Source organism: Serinus canaria, chromosome 3, assembly GCF_022539315.1.
Source record: "Serinus canaria isolate serCan28SL12 chromosome 3, serCan2020, whole genome shotgun sequence".
NCBI classification, from domain to species: Eukaryota; Metazoa; Chordata; class Aves; order Passeriformes; family Fringillidae; genus Serinus; species Serinus canaria.
The window spans coordinates 26043607-26058246 of NC_066316.1; the positions used below are offsets into that span (position 1 = coordinate 26043607).

At 36.2% G+C, this 14640-nt stretch overlaps 1 protein-coding gene across 2 annotated transcripts in view; it reads left to right on the forward strand.

The window, feature by feature from the left end:
• Positions 1-14640, forward strand: part of CAMKMT (calmodulin-lysine N-methyltransferase) — a 212371-nt gene that overhangs the window by 14534 nt on the left and 183197 nt on the right. For both annotated transcript variants that reach the window (XR_007777096.1, XM_009091232.4), the window contains exon 3: positions 149-213. Coding sequence is in view for 1 of the 2 variants with exons in the window: in XM_009091232.4 (XP_009089480.1) it covers positions 149-213 (65 nt within the window). In the remaining variant the exon portion in view is untranslated. The remainder of the gene's footprint in view (positions 1-148; positions 214-14640) is intronic.

The following is a 14640-nucleotide window of genomic DNA, read 5'->3' on the forward strand; positions in this document are numbered from 1 at the left end:
CCCCTGGTGGCTACAGTAGTACCTATTTGCTGCTCCACTGAAAGGGGGTGGTGAGAAGTGAATGCATACAGTAAATCTCTTTTTTTGAAGATGGGGATTTTTTGATGGTTTATGTATCAGTAAAGTTGCCTTTTTTGTTTTCTTCCAGATTTCACAATGGCCTCTTAAATGTTAAAGATGTTCTTACAAGTTTTGACAACACGGGGAATGTCTGTAAGTCACTGTTGATTTAAGCACAGTACTATGTTGATAAAAGTCTAACTGCACCAATATATAACATTTCTGTATGAGCCCTCAATAACCATTTAATTTAGCTGGGAAACTCCATTGCTGTGGTCAGGGTTACCATAGCATTACAGTTTTATGTAGCACCATTGTTTGTGTTGGATACACCCTTAAGTTCTCCCAGTGCAGGTTATTTTTGGTTGTGGCTATGGTGGGAACATTAGAGCAACTGGACTGGAGTGGATAAAACATTAGTTTAGCCCATTGATTTGTGTTGGCCAGGGGCCAGCAGTGGCTGTGTGAGGAACAGCAGTGCAGCAACATGGGAAGCAATCATCAGGGGTACTTCTAGCTTGGAGAGAACAAACTTGAACCAGAGAAACACAAAAGAAAGCACTCCATCGAGTTGTGAAATTCCTCCCTACAGAATGTTTTGGATCCTAAAACATGAAATAAATTCAAAAAAGGGGAAAAATTGTGCAAAAAAGTGTACTGTGACTATTAAATATACAGACAACACTTATGGCTTAGGAAGTGCTGGGTGTTAGGAGAAGTAATGGGGCAGTAGGATGATATGTTTGTCCTGATCTTTCACTCTTGTCTAAGCATCAGTTACTGGCTGCATTAACCTGAGGCAAGATGAGCTCTAAATGGGCCATCAGTGTCTGACCCAGTATGGCTCTGCTTCAGTATACTCATTAATAAAATTATCTATGCTATTAATGGACTTGAATTATCAGATTGTGGTAGGTGGTGGAAACAAAGCTGTGCCAACACTGAAACATTTTTGATGTGATGAGTAATTACTATTATATAATTAATATTTAGAGATATACATATAATTGTTGTTTGGTTATTCTGCATTATCTTTGAGGCTGGTTTGTTTGTTTTCAAAGAAGAAAACTGATAGAATAAAGTTGGTAAAGTCTGCCAGATATTCAAGAAATATACACATATTTCCCCCTCCTTATCAAGCCAATGATATAGAATGGTTTTGATATATATGTTTCATCTCAAAATTCCAGTCTTAGTATTCCAAAGCTATGTTTCAATAAACATTAGTTCATTATATAACAGCTTAAGCATTTCTTTTGAACCGTAGAGAAAATACTTTCTGTGTGTGTGTCTAAATGTGCTTCAGGTAATGAATCAGGACAGTGTAATATGCTAACACGATTTCTTGTTCTTTGTGTGGGTACTGAGTTTGTGCTCAATCTACACAGATTTCCTTGTTAACAGAAAGAATTTATTCTGCTAAAGTTCTTGTATGCTTTCCTATTGATAGATGTGTTGTCAGCTCTTCTTCCAGTATTTCAGCTACTTTTTTATTGATTGCAGATGGTAGAACAAGACTTACCCTCTAATAGGCACACCAGCAGTGCTAACAGGAGTAATATGACATTTGTGGTTCTCACTGTTTCTCTGTTTATACAAAGATTCACATTTGTCCTTTTGCATTCAGAATTGCTTTGAGGGATCATGCCATGCTATTATATATAGTGTTTGCCAAGTCATTTCCAGATTCACCGCTTCCCTATTTTTAAATGTCTTTGTCTGAAAGTGTCTGTCTGTGTGGATCTACATATTACTGATTTATGCCTGTTTTACTATGCACTCAAGATTATAGTCTATTAGCATGACTTAAAATTATTATCTTCTGGCAGCATGCACTACTGGATTGGAGTGCAATAATCACACGTTTTTGCTACTACCTGTATGGAATAGATGTTGTCTGTATAACTATGTGCCTGCCACACCATCATAGTGAAGATCTCCCAGTAATATGTTTAGTGAGCTGCTCTGTTTGGGTCATAAATGATGGAGTTTCTGTGTACTCCCAATATCCCTTAGTTCCAATTGTGTCTTTCTTTGGTCTTTTCCTGTCTATTTCTTGGCACTCTTTGTGTTAACCCACTGTGGAAATGATGAGGGTGTTGTGTTGCCTCCTTTAACCCCCAAAGGTAACACTGTTGTCTTTCTAAAATTAGGTTGACTGTTTTTTATAATTTCTGTAGTGTTCTACAAGAACTTTTTCTTATCAAATCATAGTGCACTCAAAAACCCCCAGATATTTCTGAAATGGTCTTTGACAGGATCAGATTATTTCTCCCAATATTTAATACTAATAGAGCTAGCCAGAACTCAATGTGCTATCACAGCATTGTGCTCTGTGAGGGGGATGCACTGAATGATTACAAACTTCAGTGTTTATTTGGGGCACACTGCATAGCTAGCATTTATTTACTGGCCACTAAACTTCACTTAAATGAAATTTAAGTTTTAATGACTTGGACTGAGTTACCACAAAACAGGGAAATGTTTTAGTGTTCTGGGTATTTGTTTTGGTTGCCATACTGCATATTTATCAGCAAGATTAATGTTTTTTTCTAGAAGTTAGTAGATTATGAAATAATTTTGTATGAAACAGATTAGCTTTTTTAAAAACTTCATTTTGTTTTTAAACATAATCATTTGTTTCAAATAACATGGTTTTTGTAGTTTGGGGGGAGGTTTTTTGTTTCTTCTAGTAAGTACTTTCTGTTAAAACAAGCTCTTTCAGGTTTCTGTGGTCTTTCTGTTTCCCCTGCTGATCTCTGTGCTTATGGTCTTTGACAGCCACATCACTGTATACCATCAAAAGAGAAGTGGTAGAGCAGACTCCAGTTAATACACTGTCTCCATACTCCCAGTAGGTATCAACTCAGTACAAGATGTGCCACTAGCTGGCAGCATTATATAAAATATCAGTAAGCAGCTTTTGAGGAGTACTTGTGATTGCTTCCAAAAATGCTGCCCTACACCAGAAAGACTTCAGGATAAAAGGGGAGCCAGCTGCAGTAGTTGTCAGTGGTGTATTGCAGGGTCCCAATTGTTAACTTTGAAAATTGCCTCTGCACACTGGCTCGTTCAAACTTTTTATTTGTATACTTACACTTGTATTCTGTCTTTTTTTAAAAAAAATTTCTGAGGGTGCATTTGCACTGTAGGATTGCCATTGTGAATGAAAATTCACATTATAAGTTGCAATGGGTTTTCACTTTCTCAGGAAAATGTGAAAGTTTTTTTCTCTTGGCTCATCCTTTGTGGGAGAGTGGTTTCCACATGAAAACTCTAAATGAATTCTCCACAGACAGGATGCAGTGCTAAATGTACTTCCTTCAGCTTTAATTCTGTGCATAAACAGGAGGCAGGGAAAAGAGGACTGGAATGAAGGAAAGGATCAGTCTGTTCATTTTAGACAACAATATGCCATCTGTTAAAAAGAGGGTACGACCTGACACCATCTCTAGTCCTGAGACAGTCCTTTAAAAGAACTGATGGATCCCAGGCAGAAGGTTTGGTGGTGGCATTATGGGATAGCATCAGCTGGCCCCTGGAACCACATGCTCATCCTGGCAGAAGAAATCATCCAAAAATTAAGGAAAATTCTGCAGGGACGAGCTTTTGAGAGTGTCTCCTTCCCTTGCCTTTCCAAGTGTGAGAAAGCAGTTATAACTGAAGTGCTCATGACTCTATCCCAGAAGCAATCATTGCAGATCATGTAAACATTTAGATTAAGTGAAATGAAAAGGCCCAAAATAGAAACCTCTTTACTATTTGCCCCAGTCTAAGCAAGCTGCAGGCTGTGTAAAGGACAATTTTAATAAGTGAAATACGGCATAATTTTGAATGTTCCTCTAGTAGGTTTTTGACTGATGTTATCACAGAATGTTCAATATAAAATTGAAAATATACTATATGCAGTAGCCAAACATTTTCTTGTAAACTGCACATAGCATTAGTTAATAATTTCATTTTCAAGAAACATGTTCAACACATACTCATTTCATTTTCTACTTGGCTGAGTGTACAATTATATGTTTTAGAACTAAAAGAGCAGCAGAGGGTGCTACAGTTACAGAGCTGCCCAGGCACACACTCCAAAATTGTTGCTCCTGTAGGCAAGTAGATCCTGTAAACACTTAGGCTTTGCATTTGGGATAGATGTAAACAGGCTAGTTTTAAATTCTGTTGCCTCTGTTTATAGAGGAAAACAGCTAATCTACGTGGAATCCTGGAAAAGTAGAATTATATACTCATTCCTTTCTTGATTTTTTTCATTTTAATGGTTTAATTGGTGGAAAATGTTACATAATTTCATGAAAACATAGTGTCTGGCTTTAGCTACTGTTACAAAACACTTACTCAACATCTTTAGAACTGTTCTTGTTTGTGCTAATTTTACATTTAGAAGTTCTAGTCTCTGCAACAAGTTGTTTTTGAAAATTTTGTTGTTTGTGGATTTTTTAAAAAATACATTTCCCAAATAAATAAGCTAGATAAAATGAAGAATATTTTTGCCCTTCATATAATATTTTTCATGAAAATAACATAAGAGAATGATTTTTTTTCTTAACTTTCAAGTTTGTATCAAGGTGTTTTGGAAACAAAAATCAAGAAGAAAACAAATTATTTTTCTCTGTTTAGGTTTCACATTTTTTCCAGTTATTTTAATTTTAAAATGATACTTACTTAAAACTGGTAATTATGCAACTTTGTTTAAAATTTACGTAAGAAAAATATTTTAAAATTTTCTTTAAAACAAAGAACCTTTTCTTCTTTCCTCCATTTTCTCAAATAACTAAAGCATGAAGGATATCTTCTTTCTGGTGGTATATGAGGATGGGTTTAGAGAGCTACTTGTTTCTTCAGAGCTCTCCCTGTGTGCCTCAGGTATGTGCACTCCTCAACAGATGATGGCAGCTACAGGATGATCATGTTTGGAAGGATAGATGCCATAAAGTTGCCTGGGGGCAATCACCAGATGACCTCCTCTATGGCAGCAGAGGCACTCCTGTATTGCATGGAATGTTACCTGGAATCAACCAGGGAGCAGAGTGCAGTTTTCAGGTGCTGCTGTGGAAGTTTCCCCCATTGTTTTGAGTAAACATCTGGTGATCAGTGGTGAAAAGCCTGCCAGCTGGAATATGCTTCCTGCCTCTCCATGCCTCAGTCAGTATTCTCACCTGAAGAAATTGCCACCCATTGTCCTCTGAGCCTTCTCTCATTCCTCTGGTGTGGCAGCTTGAAATTATTTACCATGTCAGAACCTCAGAGCCCCTTGGAAGTCTCCAGCAAAAAATAAATTGTCTGGAAGACTCTTTGAATAGCAACCATAAGTGTCGATTTGAATGAAATATTGCATTTATGATACCTACAATTTACTATTCACTATGCAGCTTCCTTTTAAATAAAACATTTCATCATCAGGGTTAAGAAAAACCAGCTGTTTCCTCCCTCCCTCCTTCATCCAATTCACTTCAATGATTCAGTTTACAGCATCATCCCAAGCAGTCACGTTGACATAACAGACATAAGGCATATGGAATGGAGCAGAAAATAAGTATATGGAGAGAAGCAGGCACCTTTTAAATGACTCTTGCTACCAGAATTGTTTTTATGAGGTTGTTCTCTGATGGAACATCAGTGATTTTGTCTGTTTTAAGTCCTGTTCTGAAATATTCAGCTTTTCCCCACTCACTAAAATCTTCTATCAGGAGCTGTGTGTGAAAAGAGAAGTCATAACTGTGGTCAGTTTCCCTTTCCTCTAAAGGGAAACTGACCTACTATTTATTCCAAACATTATCTGTCTTTGTGCCTCTACTTTCAAGCATGGCACTAGCTTAGAGATGTGGGAGGTGAAGAAGCCCAATTCAGCCCTTTCTGAGTACCCTCTTTCTTGCTGGATCAGATTGAAGTTTTTGTAGGAACTGTTTCTCCTGTTCAGGTTATTCCAATGAGAACCTTTTGGTAAAAATATGTGAATCTCTCAGAGCAACTGCAGTTACTTTTCTGTGTTGCTGAGCAGTTTTTTGTACCTTGGCACTCTGATTAGCTATGTTTTGGCATCATCTGTTGTCTTAATCTTTAAAAAGTAGTTGGCATTAGTAGGTTTCTAAGTGTACTACTCATGCTAATCTTCTACAATGTGAAGTATTTTTGAAAGTATTCCATGTATTCTAAATGGATTACCATGAGAAACTGGATCTTTTGATTTACATTAATTAAAATTATGAAGATACAGTATAACACCTTAAAGTAGGTTGGTAGAAGGAAGGGATGAATGATGCTAATTAATTTTTTGGGGTTTACTTCTGCTTTAGGCAACTTGTCTTAGTCACCTCTTTAATTGAGATAGGGAAGGATAATGGTAAGCACCCCTTTCAGTTGTGCTGTGCTATTAATTCAGCTTAGTTTTTTAATACATTTTAAGGTTTTCTCTAAAAACATTTCAGATTTGAGCATAATTGAAGCAATAGTTTCAAATGAGTTTGATGTGCACTGGGTTGTTGCCATTTGTGTGGAACTTGGATGCTTGTTTGTAATCGTTCTTTTTGTTCTCCCAATTCCTTTCACTTGCCACGTTCAGGCCATGCTTTCAGTGCTGGTTTTTTTTTCAGTGCTGAGTATCTCCCTTCTGTTTGACACCACCACCTGATGCTGATGGTTTCTGACATGCACATTGGATGGGGCATTTCTCTGTACTGTATTATAGTCCCATCAGTGGCTGAAGCGTGGAGGTAGCAAGGGCATTCCTTGTTGTTTTCTCTATACAAATGTGGCTGAAATGTTATGCATAACTTGAACCTTGTTTTGGTTTTGTTTCAAGTTTGGCTTAGAAAACTTTTCAAAAGTTGCACTGTATTTAATTTTAAAAAATCATATTCAAAAGGTCACCTCATGTTTTCTTTTGAAAATGTCACAGTGAAAGGTTTCAATTCAACACCAATCCCTAAAATTGCATTAAAAAGATTCTACTTTGAGTAAAATATTTTTGGAAATGAGAATTTGAAACCTTTGGAGAATAAATCCATTTGAAATGCTTTGTTTCAGTCAGAACTATCTGATGATAGTTCTGACTGAAAAATATGATGAGAACTGATCTACATAGCAGTGACCAGATGAAAATTCAATGTAGATCTAGTATTCACATATTTAGCTTGATAAATTAAATACTGTTATTGAGAATATGTACATTTAAATTAAATGATATCAGATTTAAGCTATTCTTTAAAAAATATTTTTTGATAATGTGCAAAGAGGTGGATAAGACAGTATTTCAGATATATAAAGAACTAAATTTTGGTAAACTTAGTGGATTAAAAGACCTTCCTATACAAATGTTTTGGTAAACAGAAAATGTGTGAAGAGTAACTGCAAGTTTGTTAGAATTACTAGAGTCCAGCCTTGTGGTTTTAATGAAGACTGCAGCCCACCTGCAAAAGGTTTTAGTGACTATCCCACAAACAATGATTTAGAACATACTGGTTCTAGCAATGGTGATTTCACATCTACTCTCCTTATTGGTAGAAAATATCTCCTCATATCTAATGGTAGCCTTTTTCTACTAAAGCTTAAACTTATTACTGGTTTGGTCCTTGTCAAAACTGAAATTTTCTTTTGCAATAGCCTTTTAGGTGTATTAAATCATCACATGGCCTTGCTTATATCTTCTTTTACTTATGTCCAGCAAGCCAAATTCAATCATGTTTTCTTAAGCTGCAGTTTTTGCTAGGCTCTGACTTTTCTTTAGACTCCATACATTTGGTTTGTATCTTTCTTGAAGAGTGGTTGTCAAATCTGGGCATAGTATTCCAGTTGAGACTTCTATAATTCTAAGTAAACCAGGAGATTTTGTGTTTTACAGCCTGTAATCCCAATATTAAATTTTCCTCTTAAAACAGCATGACTTTGACTCCTGTTGAGCTGTTGACTTGCCATAAAATCCTGGTCCTCTTCAGAGGGAATCAGTTATTTCTGACTGTGTATTTATGTAGCAGATTATTCTTACCTAATTTTAATACCTGGCGTTTGTCCCTGTTGAACTTCTTCGTGTTTCCAGACTTCTCCCAGTTCATTGCTTTTATCCTTTGAAGCCTTTCTTTCAACTTCCTGGACTTCTAAAATGGATAAATCGCTAATAGGCGTATTCCTTTAGATGATCAATGAGAACACAGAACAAAGCACAGTCTGGTGTAGGCATTTATAGAAACTCCACCTGTTAAATTCACCTGCTTTTATAGCAAACCATTGAGAATTATTCCCGTTATTCTCCATAGTCAGTTTTCTTCACCCATTTAACCAAATTTTATTTAGCCTGTTTCTTATGAAATTGTCAAAAGACTTTCTGAAGTTTTGATACAAGACATCTACTCCTTCTGCCCTATAAACAGGCCACTTATCTTGCTCCTCTAGTGAATAGTTTTTTAATTAAAATCTGCAATTTATTTTTTATTGTTATACTTTATCATGGAATATGCAACAAAAGAATGAAAAACATGACTCTGTTTCAAGTTTTTAATTATGTGAAGATGAGGGAGAGGTTGAATTGAATGAAACATTATACTTAATTATCAAATGCATAATTGTCTTATGCACTGAAAGTCACCTGATGATTCTCTGCCTTACAAATTCATTCATTTTCTGAAAGCTATTTTAATTATTTTTACTACAGATATATCCTATCTAAGCTTTTATGCATAGTTCTGTCTTGTAGTTCTTTTGTGTCCTGAAGGAGAACTGCAACTACTCTGAGCTCTGTACTGGTTTTGTGACATGTTTGGTCATCTAGCAAAAACCAGTATAGGATTGTAAAAGTCATCTACCCTAATACCCTTTATTTCCCATCTCTCTACTTTTGATAAGTGTGACAGAAAGTGAAATAATGCAAGGTTTGGGGCCTTTTTGGTAATTTGGGAGTACTCAAACGTATTTGGGCCTCTTGCACTGGAGAAATAGAATTCTGTAGTAATATTCAGGACTAAAAAGAAAGAAATTTGAGCTTGTTATACCTTTTAACACCAACTGCTTGTCTATTGTATTTTTGTCAATCCATGACCTATGCTTTGTGAGTTAAGTTTACTTTCTTCTCATCTAATTGAAGATGTGTTTCACTATCTAAGGGGATTTTTTTACCAATTAATTTTTTAGGTTCCCCTTTATACTTAGGCTTATTCCCATATTTTAAGGCAATATTTGTTATGTTCAAACATGTGATTTATATCAGCTCAGAAGGTAATGCTGTAGTCCCCAAAGCACTCTTCTTATTCTTAATGAATACAATATCACATTTGTGAAACAAATATTAGATCCATTCTAGAGGTAGGAGAACTCACTCATAAGTCTCTATTTTTGTTACAGAGCTGTTCATGGTTAGAAGTGGGAGGCAGAACCAAGCCATCTTACAGTGGTGGTATGCAGAGAACCACCTGACTTCTAACCTTTCCCACACACAGGTTTATTGCAAGATCTTTGTTAATTTGCAGTGTTATATTTTCAGGAGTGCCTTCTCATTTTAAATGCCACCCACTGGGGGTGTCAAAATTGAAGGACTTAGAGCTGTGTCAAAAAAGCATTTTGGGCATTGCTGAGCTGAACTTTAGATCCTCTGACAATAAAATTTTGTCCTCCTTCAGGTAAGGAGGCCTTTCTACACACTTAGTGGTATGGCCTGGAATTCACCACAGCTGACACTCTGAGACTTGTGTGTCATTAACACTCCCTCTCTTTGTAATTTCAGTTCCTAACTTGATGCATTCAAAATCTTAAATCCTTTTCTTTATTTGGATGCTTCATCTGTGTCTGTCAAAAATAATAGAAGGTGTAACTTTATTTTTTGGCTTTATTTAACCTTCTGTGCGGTAGCTGCAGATTTTATGTAGAATTTATGTGGTTTCAGACATGAGTCTAATGATTATAACACTTAGAAGGTAGTTTCATGAAAGTAGAGATAGTCAGCACACCTGAATTAGCAAAGAGAATGGGCTCAGAGCTTTTATGTGCTCACTTACCGAGCTCCTTTTGGACAGGAAGACAAGAAACAATATTATGAAATGTATTGGGTAATCCCTCATGACAGTGTGTCAGGAAAAACCCCACTGCCATCTGCCTGTAAGTATGAATTTAGAAAGTGAAGACAGTAGCCTACCTCACCAAAACCTCATTCCGTAAAATTTACCTATTCACACAGCTTAAACATTGTACAGTCTTAAGCCATTTTACAAATCAGCACCTTAGTAAAAATTCTGTCAGGCTAAAAATACTGGAATGTCTTCATAATAAAACATAATGGGACAAAGCAGCTTGTATACAGGGTCCTTATTTTTGCTGTATTTTGCTTGTCATTTTTAAATTGTGGCAATTTGAAGCAATTTGTAGCTTTGCTTACTATTTAATTGGACATTCCCAAAGTAGAAAATATTAATTCCTTTTGTTTGCATGGTTAAAGACTCTGCTGAAAATGAGCTTAGCCAGATAAACAGAGGGGGTTTTATTACTAGTAAAAATTAATTTGATAATTTTGTCCACAGCCATAATCTGCTTTTAAAATCATGCGTTATATTTTCTGTGGAAGACTAACCAAGATAAATTCCCTATGAGAAAGGCATGTGCAGCTGCATATCTGCTGTGGGAGAAGCTTACTTACTGGCAGGTGAATCTGAGAATCCGTTTTCTGATTATTTCCTAGGTTAAAGTAACAGAGGAAGATTCTTAATCTTAGAGTGTCTCAGAATATATATTTATGTAGGTGGATTTTGGCTGGTTTTGATTGGACTAGTTATTTCTTAAACAGCAGTGAACAGTCAATATTTATGTACTGTAATGTTTCTCCCTTTGCCAGCTGAGATTAGCAGGCATTGCTTTCAAGTGCACATCTGTGAGAAAGTGCTGAAACCAAAAGTCAACTGTTTATATAAAATAACACTTAACAGGGTAGAACAAGGACTGTGATTGTTGCTGGTTTTAGATATATGGTACAAACTGAAGTCTGCATTTTCTACTTTTTTTTTTCCAATAAGACATTTGTCACTTTCTTGAGCTGTGTTTAAATTTCATAAAACACAGTTTTTATTGTTTTTCCTAAAGAAACTGACATATAGCTATCAAGTTAAAGAACTTATGAATGTTTAAAACCAAATGCATGCAGCAATTTAATTATTCTTTACTCTGTGTAGGCACACTCCTGAGGAATTCTGTAACTTTTCTCATGAAGAAGCAGACTTTTTACTCACCATACAGTTGAGCATTAAAATGTGAACAGCTTTGTAAGTCTTGACTTATATGTAATGACAGTCGCAGTAGCAAAAAGAAACAGCTTACAAAGGTTTTAAGCAGCCTTTTTGAGCTACTCAGAAATGCAGCAGGACCCACAAAATGTTAAAGATACACAAGAATAAAACAGTCATACAGGTTTGGCATTTAAAAATGGAGATATCTATAATTTTTAAATGGAAAGTACAATATATTGTCTTTGAATATACATAATTCAAAGAAATAAAACCAAAAAACTGAGACAATAGAATCATACAAATCAAGCATAGATGGATAAATTTTGGAAGCCCTCCAAATAATGCCTTCTAATTGTTTGCTCAGCTAAAATTCTTATTGAATTATTTCCTTTGTCTTCAAAGCACCTGTAGAAAAAGAAGTATTTATCCTTCCAATTCCCATCGCATTTTCCTGTTCCAGAGTTAGAAACATGCTGTCATACCTAGCATTGAAAAAACCATAAATTATAGTAGAGGTGTTGTATATATTTTGAAGATCAGCTACTTAGCAGATACTTCATTCACTGCAATCTCTTTTGTAACTCATAAATGCTTTACAATGTAAATGTTTCAATAGCACAGGAGCCAGTTGCACATCTCCTGTGTTAATCTCCAGAAGTTATAGTACCTCACACTTTCCATTGGCAAGCAAAAGTAATTTTGATAGCAATCAACATATATAATATAGATTTTCAAATTCTTAATTTTGTTGACAGTAGGTACAGCACAACAATGTAGATAATTTCAGATAATTTCAAATTTATTTTCACTACTAATACTGTAGTGTTTCCTTTTGAGGATTCTCTTATGTGCTCTTCAGAAAATTCTATGGTAAATATTTTATATTGCTGTACACATTTTATGGTTTGTTGGGGTAAGTGATAGCCTCACAGAAAGAAGAGATATGATGCCAGTTAATTCTGTAAGGCTTATCTAGGATCAGATTGAACTGCTGATGAGTGAGAATAATTAATGAAAATTCTGTGTTTTCATATATGAATTCTTTCTTAGCATTTTTTTTTCTTTTCTAGAATAAACAGATTTTTCTGTGTTTGGCATTTAAAGGGCTTTGTTTTAATAGTTGGATGTGAACTATCAAGAAGCAGTAGGCAGAAAGCTGGAAATGATGAGTCCAATTATCATAGAATGATTTGAGTTGGAAGGGTTCTTAAAGACCATCCAGTTCCAGCCCTTCTGCCACGGGTGGGGACACATTGCACCAGACCGATTTCTTTTTTTTTACTAGTATCTAATCTCAACCTGCCCTCTGTCAATTTAAAGCCATTACTCCTTGTTCTATCACTACATGTATTTGTCAAAAGTCCCTCTCCAGGTCTCTTGTAGCTCCCTTTAAGTATTGGAAAGCTTCTATGAGGTCTCCCCAGAGCCTTCTCTTTTCCAGGCTGAACAGCTCTCTCAGCCTTTCCTCACAGGAGAGGTGCTCCAGCCCTCTGAGCATCTTGGTGGCCTCCTCTGGACTCTCTCCAGCAGGTTCTTGTCTCTCCTGTGCTGGGCCCCCAGAGCTGGATGCAGGGTTCCAGGTGTGCTCTCAGCAGAGCAGAGGGGCAGAATCCCCTCCTTGGCCCTGCTGCCCACACTGCTTTGGCTGCAGCCCAGGACACGTTTGGCTTTCTGGGCTGTGAGAGCACATTTCCAGCTCATGTCCAGCCTCTCACCCAGCTGTGAGAGCACATTTCCAGCTCATGTCCAGCCTCTCACCCAGCAGCACCCCCAAGTCCTTCTCCCGAGGGCTGCTCTCAGTCAGTTCTCTATTCCACTTGTATTTGTGCCTTGGTTTGCCCTACCCCAGGTGCACCACCTTGCCTTGGCCTGGCCTTATTTGCATGGATATTCCTGTTAGAAAATTTTGCAAATCATAACATTTAAATATCAGTATTTGATTTGTAACTGCAAAATGTTTCTTATTCTACAATTACAGCTGTGTGTGCTGCTCAGAAGAAATTAGTCTTATGATTTTTCATCAGTCTAATTGGCATGGACTTCTTAATGTGTATGTATATAGGTATATAGAGCTATTACACATAATTCTATATGTTCATATTATATATATGGAAAAGAAAACCTGTTTTTTTAGCAGAGTGGTTTTTAGTAAGATATTGTCAGAGATTTATTATGCCTGACAGTTTACTTTGACCCTACCTGAAACAGGATCTTATTGGTGACATAATTATTGTAAGATCATGAAAGTAGAACTACAATGTGCCATATTTCCCCAAATGTTTGAAAGCATTGTCAGCTTTTGAATTACTGTCATATTTTTTCAATTGTTTTTAGTACAAGTCAAATTTGACTTGCCTTAGTAATATAAAGAATCTCATTGTCTTCAGCAAGGCTTGTCAAATGAATCAGAAACATTGTCTTCCCTTTAAAATTGATTAAAAAAATCCCCTCAAATTATTTTAATTTGAATGAGGTGAGAATCTAGTAACTATTGAAATGTTTTCTGTGCTGAATAATAAGGAGCATGATAATTGAAACTTGGCATAGAAATGAGTAGCAAATTTTACTCTTCCTCCTCTTTTTGAACTGGAAATTTGAATGTTGCATAAAGTAGTTACTGAAACACACTTAGTACTTGATATTCAAAAAGTGGAGTTCAAAAAAAGAATAAGTAATACAGTTAAGGTTCTTATATATATCTATATCTATATCTATATCTATATCTATCTATCTATATATATCTTCTTTAATGCAATATATTTCATATTCTATAGATCCATATTTCATAGGGGGGTGTGTGTGTATATAAACTTGTAGAATTTTTAGATTTCTTCTGTATATGAAACAATTTGAAGGATGGTGGCAGGTACTGCCACAGTTGTTTGCCTTTAATCTTTTATTTGGTTCTTTTCCTACCAAAAATCTCATAGCTGAGGTATGGGGAAATGATCAATGTTGCTTTCTGATGCTAAGAGGAGATGATTGCAGGAGGGAGCGGGAATAACACTGAGACTGGTAACAAAGTATCAGAAGACAAGGAGAATGTAGGGGAGAAAAATGAGTGGAGGAGTAGTGGCTGGGCAGGAAGGAGAACTGGAAATAAAGACATATTTGATTAGTTTTCTTCCAAGAGATAAACCAGATTGGGCAGAGAGGAGCCTGTATGAAATGACAATGAATAAGATTAATGTGTCCTGAGACTAAGTGGGCTGAGATTAGAAGTAAGAGGTGGAAAGGAGGCAATGCTAACTCAGCTTCAAGGGGGCTGGAGAGAAATAATGGGTGCCCCAGAAAATGTTTCCTACAGGGCCAGCAAAATAACTGTGTTTCCGGAGACCTCTCTGGTCCCTTCCTGTGTCTGCTCAGG